At 47.3% G+C, this 8876-nt stretch overlaps 1 protein-coding gene across 1 annotated transcript; it reads right to left on the bottom strand.

Annotated features, from left to right (window-relative positions):
* Nucleotides 1-310: 310 nt before the first annotated feature.
* On the bottom strand, nt 311-8656 carry KCNA1 (potassium voltage-gated channel subfamily A member 1). The gene is made up of 2 exons (XM_023232473.1): nt 8086-8656; nt 311-7718 (listed from the first exon to the last, which is right to left on the bottom strand). Exon 2 carries the CDS (start codon nt 7177-7179, stop codon nt 5692-5694), a length of 1488 nt encoding a protein of 495 aa, XP_023088241.1. The 5' UTR covers nt 7180-7718; nt 8086-8656; the 3' UTR covers nt 311-5691.
* Nucleotides 8657-8876: the final 220 nt, after the last annotated feature.

Below are 8876 nucleotides of genomic sequence, written 5' to 3'. Positions count from 1 at the left end.
ACCTCATTTCTTGTTTTATTTTAAAAACTTGATCCTCCTTCCACTCTAACTTCCACAGGCCAAATTCCAATGGTCTTCACTTGGGATCTTACCTGAGACCAAACTGAACTTATCCTCAAAACGTAACCCCAGGGTATGTCCTCGGACAGCAGAAACAGACCATGTGGGCCAAAGGAAACAAGGCTGTTTCATGATCTGATCTTGTATTCATCCCACTATTTAAAGAGACCCCACAGAAGAAGGTGGAAGAAAAGGGCCCCCAAAAGACCAGTTAAACAAGAGACAAATAACCAGTCAAGATATTCCTTGATAAGATCCTTAAAAATTATCTTTAATTGATGCCAAATATGAACACATCATAAAGTGACAGAAGCAAGTAAAATTGCATAGATGAAAACTATGCGCATCAATTAGGTTCTCAATTCATAACATTCAATGTCCTTGACCTGACATATTACACAGTTAGAGAAGGGAAAATGCACAGTAGGTGAAGATGAGACATGTCCTTAACTCAAGGTGAAGCAACTGGCAAACTGAAGAAATAAAATAGCGCTTTTTCAGCTTAAATGGTTTGTTGTCCTGATGGTGCACTTTCAGTTAATACTAGTCAATTTTTATTTTTAACCTCAGTAATACTTTATCTTTACTATTAGAGGCATGTCACATGGAGTCCATATTGTCTACTTACATCTGATGCATAAACAGTCCCAAAACAGTGCACTGAAGAGAAGAAAGGTGCTTCTGCAAGGTTTGGAGAGGAGACAACTTTGACCTGGAATATTTTACAAGAGATTTCTTGTTTTGTTTTGTTTTATTTCCATACACCATTTCTTCTTCTTCTTTGATTGTGGTACAAAAGTTTTCTATACTCTTTGAAGTTTCACATCATAAAAAGTAAACTCCTAGTTAGCTCCTAAATGAAAATCACTGTGACTAGGGTTAATCTCTTTAAAGCTAATAGCCCTGAGGTCAGCAGGGCCTCACCCCTTACATACATGCTGGACTTCCCAAGAAAGCCCAGGGTCATTTTGCCTGAGCAAAGAGGCTGGCATTTAATCCCAAGGCTTCTAAACTTTACATCTATACCCTGAATTAGTTTGCACAGTGACCCAAGGTAATGGAACAGTTTTGGTTAACAATTCAGCTCCTGTTTGCTTCTTTACAAAAATGGTAAGTAACATACATTCTTTTAAGGTTTACCTGAGTCATACTAGACATGTTCACATATACCCTGAAATTCCATGATATAAATACAAGTAGTAATATGCCACATGGTGGATGAGAGGTCACCTCCTGAGATCACAATTCAACTTGGGTTGCGTCTGGTCTTAAAATTTTAGTTTGTTTGTCTTCTTAAAATGAACATAAACATCAAAAGACTCCATTCTTGCTTGGAAAAGCCTGAAGATAACATGCTTGTTTGGCAGTTTATATTCTTTCTAACAATTTTATACTATGGATGGTTACCACCCACCAATTCTCACCACCCCAGGAATAAGTCATTCCTGGAAGAAAATGGGAAAGTGCCTTCTGCTAATGTTCTTTCTCCTTTCTTTCAATCCAATCTACCAAACTAAGAATTAAAATGTAAAATTTTTAAAAAGCCTGTGTTTTGAGGTCTCCTATATTGAATGAGAGGGCTAGGAAACTATTTTTATTGACTTCTAGATGGTAACTCATTTGAAAAATGTGTAACTCTACATAATGTGAAGAAGGCCCTTTATAGGCTCAACCAAATTTCTACTTTAAAAAAAAACATGTATTCCTCATTTACCATTTACATGCATGTTTTTAATTCTCAAGCGAATCAAGACTGTGACACCACCTGTGCTTTAGGTCCACCATGGTGGAATCTAAACCTGCCCCACAATTCCATTTCAGGGAAATGACTGCCCACTGGCCGGAATCCGGGAGAAGGACTTGCTCTTGGTGTATCTGATTTTGCAAGGCTCACCCACAAACACACTCCCAATGAACTGATATAACTGAAAATCAGAACTCACGTCTCCAGGGAGAGCAAGGGGAGTTGTGCACAAGTGGGAAAAGGGAGATGCAAAAACAGAAAATTTTCCTGGCTAGAATTTGTCTTCTAGAAATCTGAGGACAGAGGAAATGAAGGTCTTTGGTCTCTCTGATTCAGATCACTTCAGGTGAGTTAACCACTTCAGAGATTCTGGGATGGCTAACAGCCCTGCTGTGACCAACCCTTCCAATGCCACCCTATTGAACTAGGGCCCCAATAGACTGGAAGAGAGGAGTTATGGCTATCAGCACATCAACAGTCTTCTCCTGGAGAAAACACATAGTCAGGACATGAGCTGCTAGAGCTCCATGCCTAGGAAGGGGAAGAAAAGGTAAAAAGCCTGCTAAAATAAAAAAGAATAAGAAATAAATCAAAAAATAGTCATCCCTTAATAGGCAGTTTTGTTAAGTGCACCTTCAGGTCTACAAAGACATTTCAACACATTACAGTGCGAGGGATAAGAGCTTGGTCAAACATCGCATGCCTATGCTACACAGATAATCCCTGTACTCCATTCTTACTGAATTCATCGCAGTGAGCTACAGATGAGCTAAGTAGCATTCATTTTCCTCACAGCACCCCAAACTCATAACAACAACTCATCCCCAGTCCCAGGCTGACAGGTTCACCGCATGCAGCACTTTTTTCTATATCACATGCAGAAGAATCAACCACTCTAGGGTGTAACCATGGTAAGTATACCAAGTACCCAAAGTCAGTCTTGGTGCCATTTTCTCATCCATTAACCCATCCATCCCACAGTACTGAGTGGATTATTGCTGTTGACAGAGTGCGGTGTTTCAAGTTCTGTGTGCACTAGACCTCAACGTTGAAATGAAAGATCAAGATATCCCCAGGACTGGGAGGAGGTTGGCATTTTTTTCCTAATTGGGGATTTTTAAGCAAGTAGGAAAGGAATCACCAGAATGAGTTAAGGTTCAGACGAGAAGGAGACATCACATGGGAGGGTTTAATGCCCTGTAGTCGAATGCTGTGCAGTTCTCGGCCCCTCATCTTCCACGATGTGTGTTGTGTTCATCTCACAGATTCACAGAAGTCACATAGGAAAAAAAGATATCCATGTTCTTTCTTAATCGAGTTAGCCAGAATGGGTGTAACTCGAGTTTCTAGGGTGATTGCCTCACTGCTAGTTCTAGGACAGGATGGGGAAAAGGGGTGGGAGAAACAGAACAGATTTTCAGAAGAAGCTGGGCCAGAATGTCAGGTAACAGGCAGCCACATGCTAAGCGCAGAATGAAGATTCCCCACCTCAGGGTCCTTAAAAAGGCTGTGAGTACCTCTCCACGGGTGGACAGCTGCCAAGCTCCAGAGGCCTGTGTTCCGTGGCTGTCTTCCAGCCAGGAACAGGGTCCCCACCATTCTCTGGGCTGAGTGACTGGGGCAGCAGAAGTTAGATGTTCAGCATGTGAAGTGACTGCCAGGTGGGAAAGTCATAGGAGCGTCACAGGAAATATCTGAAAGGGGTAGACCGGGAGGGAAGGCCTAGGAAAGGTTATTATGAACTGAGTGTTCCCACATCCACAACAATGCCTGAAAAGATTGGACCATCAGAGAGATTTGCAAAGTGCTGTTACTAACAGAGAAAGAATAAGGAAAGGTGCCAGGAGCACTACACTGGACCTGAGGAAGCCTTGTGTGTCCAAAGTGGCCCTCGATAGGAAACAAATTCCCAAAAAGTTTATCTTGGCTTCTGGTGGAGAAGAGGAAAAAACAAGTTCACAGTTCACATCCACTTCAAAGATGGGTCTCAGTTCACATCCAGCGTCAGGCTGTCAAAGGGACCAATGCTAGTAGATGGCCAGAGAGACAGCACCCACCTGGGACTCTCCTCTCCAGGGTTGAGGGTGGTGTGGTCTTCTCACAGTGGTGAAATGAGAGAGCGAGAATGGAAAAAGAAAAAGCAAAAGGTCTGTGCCCCAACCCTTCCCCACTTTTGTTACCTAACTTCTCAGCTGTGTTAAGGAGGCACTTTCTGCAGTTCACTGTGGGTACAGGATAAAGGCACTAAGCAACTATTAAATCAACTGGTTTAGTTTCTTCAGGGAGCCTCAAGGGGAGGGCTGAAGTCTCTACAGACTTCAAATAATGACTGCAAAGAAAAAAAATCAGCTCTGCTTTGGATGCATACAATAGAGAAACATTTTCATTTACATCCTAAGAATGCACCAAAAAACATGCAGTATTGCACCTTTTTTTTTTTGTTTGTTTGTTTGTGTTGCTTGTGTTTGTCTTCAGCTAGAAAGAATACTTGTTCTTAGGTGTTGCTATATATACCTTGATGACTTATTTAGTTTTTCACATGGCTTCCCTTTAAGGGATGGGCATATTGGTCCTCTCTCCGCCTATACCTGCACAAAAACCTGGTATTTCCCTGAGCAAAGGCAGGAAAATTGACTGAGTGCCCCCACCCCCACCCCCCATAATTTCTATTGGGCCTTTCATCCCACAGACTTGTAATTTTTATTACTTTTTAAATTTTTATTATTGAAATCATGCATTAATTAATTCAAGGTACATCTTAGTCAAATAGGCCATAATGCTGAATAAGAGAACATGCTTTGAGCTCCAAAAAGTTATTGTTCCCATCTGACTAACATATGCACTTAAATACAGTACTTTATTTACTAATAAAATAGTTAATAAATGGAGGAGTGCACTTTTGGTGAATGCAAATGAAAAAGGATCTATTTTTAGAAGAATCGATTTCAACTTAAGCTTATCCCCTATTGTCTGGGCTAACTTCTCAGCATGCGATTATAAAATAAATTGTATCAGATTCAAACATGCTTACATTTAACTTCATTTGTGCTCTCTTGCAATAAGGAGGCTAAGGTTTTACATCCAGTTCTGAAAGCCAGGGGTCAGAGTGCAGGCCTGGTGAGAAAAGACCTGTATTTGGCTCATCTGCAGTTGAGAAACTTTAGCAGCACTGCAGATGAATCAATTAATTTAATGCAGTTATCTTTTTCTTAGAGAACAATCTGGATTAGAAAGAGAATGGGCTCAGGAGGAAATCCCTACAGATCAGGACCAGTATCCAATTTATAAGGTGCTTTGTGAACCAGTCTTAAGTAATTGGAGTTTTCTTTTTTCACCTTGTAATATGCAGTTCAGTTGATCGAAATAAAAATATCTATTCATTGTCCATTTTGGCTGGTCTATCATGTTACATATAACACATCTGATGCACTGTCTTCAATGTGCTATGCAGTCTGCAAAGATTTTTTACTGGAGTCCCATGCAAATTTTAATTTGATCTTTCTAAGCGATCATCTTGTTTTGAGTTTTTAAAAAAGTTAAAGAAACCAAAGCATTAAAAATGTTTCAGTTTGGGGAAGCATATGATTATTATTTTACCTAGACTAGTTCATGGACTAATCTTTTTAAGCCAGTTTTAGAAAATACTCTCTCTTTTCCCATTTTTTAATAAAAGGAAAATAGTTTATTTTGTCATGGATCTTGAAAGCTTCTGGTTCACCACCCCCCAAATCCTCAATGCAACAATGCATTGACAGTTAAATAGAGCATTCGAAGTCTACTTAGTAAAGTATCTACAAAGGGTGACATGAGTCACCAGGTTTTCTGTTTTGTTTTTTAAGTCTTTTGAGCTGCTAAGTGGGGCTTTTTTGTTTGCTTGCTTGTGTTTTTTAAACATCGGTCAGTAGCTTGCTCTTATTAACGCAGTTTTGGTTAGCTGTGGTGCAATTGCCAGTTCTGATATTGACCTGTCTATAATGGGCTATGCTATTATTCATATCCTCTTCGATCTCCATGTACTCAGACTTGCTCATAGTAGAGGAACTGCGGCGACTGAGGTCACTGTCAGAGGCTAAGTTAGGGGAACTGACGTGGAGCAACTGAGCCTGCTCTTCCCCCTCAGTTTCTCGGTGGTAGAAATAGTTGAAATTGGACACAATGACAGGTACGGGCAGGGCAATTGTCAGCACACCAGCGATGGCACACAAGGAGCCCACGATCTTGCCTCCAATTGTCACAGGGTACATGTCACCGTATCCTACAGTGGTCATGGACACCACCGCCCACCAGAAAGCATCGGGGATACTGGAGAAGTGCGACTCAGCTTCTTCCGCCTCGGCAAAGTACACTGCACTAGAAAACAGGATGACCCCGATGAAGAGGAAAAAGATGAGCAGCCCTAGCTCTCTCATACTAGCTTTGAGGGTCTGGCCCAGGATCTGGAGGCCCTTAGAGTGGCGGGAGAGCTTGAAGATTCTAAAAACCCTTACCAAGCGGATGACCCTGAGGATGGCCAGCGAGGTGGCCTGCTCGCCCTTCTGGTTTCCTTCCTGCTCAGCTATCTCGGTGCCCAGGGTGATGAAATAAGGAATGATGGCCACAATGTCGATGAAGTTCATGATGTTTTTGAAGAAGTCCGTCTTGCTGGGGCAGGCGAAGAAGCGCACCACCAGCTCGAAGGAGAACCAGATGATACACAGCGTTTCCACGATGAAGAAGGGGTCCGTGAAGATGTTGGAATTGTAGATGACCGTGGTGTTGTCGATGCGGTGGACGGTGCCCGTGAAGTCCTTGTCATCCTTCAGCTCGGGGAGCGTCTCCAGGCAAAAGATGACGATGGAGATGAGGATGACCATGACGGAGACGATGGCAATGACCCTGGCGGGCCCCGAGCTCTCGGGGTACTCGAAGAGCAGCCACACCTGGCGCTGATACTCCTTCTCGGGTAGAGGACGCTCCTCCTCCTTGATGAAGCCCTCGTCCTCCCGGAACTTCTCCATGGCCTCCTCGCCCAACTCATAAAACTTGATCTCCTCGGAGAACATGTCCAGGGGCACGTTGACCGGCCTCCGCAGGCGGCCCCCCGACTGGTAGTAGTAGAGGATGGCGTCGAAGCTGGGCCGGTTGCGGTCAAAGAAGTACTCGTTCCTCAGGGGGTCGAAGTAGCGCATGCGTTTCTTGGGGTTGCCCAGCAGCGTGTTGGGGAACTGCGCCAGGGTCTTGAGCTGCGTCTCGAAGCGCAGCCCGGAGATGTTGATCACCACGCGCTCGCAGCACTCGTGGTCGTCGTGGTCGGTCTGCCGGGGGTAGCTGCCATCCTGGGGGTGGCCCGGGGCGGCCGAAGCCTCGTCCGCGTTCTCCCCAGACATCACCGTCATGGTGAAAGCCGGGCGCGGGGGTGGGAGGCCAGGAGAGAGCCCGGGGTGGGAAACAGCCAGGGACCAGGGGTGGGGGCGACCCAAGCGGCCCCCCCACCGGAGTGCGCGTCTCCCTCACGCCCAGGGGGAGGGGCTTCAAACTGAGCAGGTCGGGAGATCTGCGACTTTGCCTCTCGCTGCCTTGCCCTCCACCCTGCCTTTTACTCAATTTGGAATCCCCCTCGCCTGCGGGCCGGGTGCCGCTTTTTGCAGAGGGTCGGGTTTGGGTTTGGGGGTTGGTTGGCTTTTTGTTGTTGTTGTTTAGAGATTTCTTCCTGATCCCAGGTGCCTTAACGCAGTGCCGTTCTAGCGGACTGGGTCATGGCTTCCGGGGTCGCCCTGGCCTCCCCTCCCCTCCGAGAGCCTTGCTAGGACCCGGTGCAGTGCCGGCTCGGCAGAGCCCCACGCCTGCCACCCCCTCTGCTTCTCCTCGGCTCTCCCCCCTCCTACCCCTCTTCGCCTGCCGCCTTCTAAGCTCCCACCAGGGCGATCGATGGACGCTGCAGAGAAATAGAAAGTGATACGGGGGTAGAAAATCAGAAGCATTCAGATGGGACGGACCTACAGACACCGAAGAACACAGACCTCTAGCTCGAGAAAGCACTGGACGTTTACTAGGGCTATCACACACACACGGACAGACGACACGCAGACACCCGGAAATCCAAGTTTGGGGCTCTTCCATCCCACTTTCCCCAATGCCCAACAGCCGATCTGTTTACAACTTCGTTAAACTAGAGATCGGAAAAGCGCCGAGAGACGCCGGGGCAAGCTCCGGGTCCCAGGCAGCATCCCCGCACCCCCGGCCTCCCCCACCCCGTCGCCCCAACCCCCGCTTCTGCAGCCCCGAGCTGGGGAACCCCCTACCTGGCCGGCCGGCTTGGCGCAGGGGCGGTGCTGAGTCGGCGGAGAGCCCGCGTGGGAATGCGGCAGGTCGCCTTTGCAGTGCCCTGGCGGGAGCCGCGGCGGCCGCCGCAGCAGCAGCATCCGAGACGCGCCGGGCAAACTCGCCGCCCTGGTCCGCTCGTCCGACGCCCCTCTCAGTTGGACAATCGCTTTACCGAGGAGCTACGGCGAAAATGTTCATGCCCTACCCCCATTCTCACCGGTTGCCAGCAACCTGGAGACGCCGTCCTCTCTCCGGTGCAGGGAGTTCCGGAGGATGCGGGGCGGAAAAGCAAAATACCACCCTCTCCCGAAGCTCAGAGGCAAATGACGATAAACAGCACTCTCGCCCCCTCCTAACACTATGGGAGCCCTTGATTCGATCCCGAAGGAGGCGGGCGGGCAAGAGCCTGGATCTACATGGCTCTCCAGTTCCCTTCGCTCTCCGCACCCCAGCGCGGACCTCGCCAAGGCTACGCGGCGCGCCGGGAGCCCTCAGGAGCTTGGAGTGGAGCAGGGTGCGTGCGGCGGCGGGTCCGCTCGGTCCATTTCTGGGCGCTGCAAGATCAGCAGAAACCTGAGAAAGCGCCTGGAATACAGAGCAGCGATTGGCCCACCCGGGCGTGGGTTGGGGAGGGCGGGGGAGGGCAGGCGCGAGGAGGTGGATGGAAAATATGAGGGGGTGGTTTGGAAGAGAGCGGGGTTGTCATTCAGTTCCCACCCTTGCCAGCACAGCTTTTTCCTCTCCTACCAGAAAAGCCGACCACTAACTC

Source organism: Piliocolobus tephrosceles, chromosome 10 (genome assembly GCF_002776525.5).
Source record: "Piliocolobus tephrosceles isolate RC106 chromosome 10, ASM277652v3, whole genome shotgun sequence".
In the NCBI taxonomy this organism is placed as follows: Eukaryota; Metazoa; Chordata; class Mammalia; order Primates; family Cercopithecidae; genus Piliocolobus; species Piliocolobus tephrosceles.
This window is presented reverse-complemented; position numbering and strand designations above follow the sequence as displayed.

Bases quoted from the DNA above. Each gene is read 5' to 3' on its own strand.
- KCNA1 (XM_023232473.1), bottom strand. From the start codon at position 7,179: ATGACGGTGATGTCTGGGGAGAACGCGGACGAGGCTTCGGCCGCCCCG.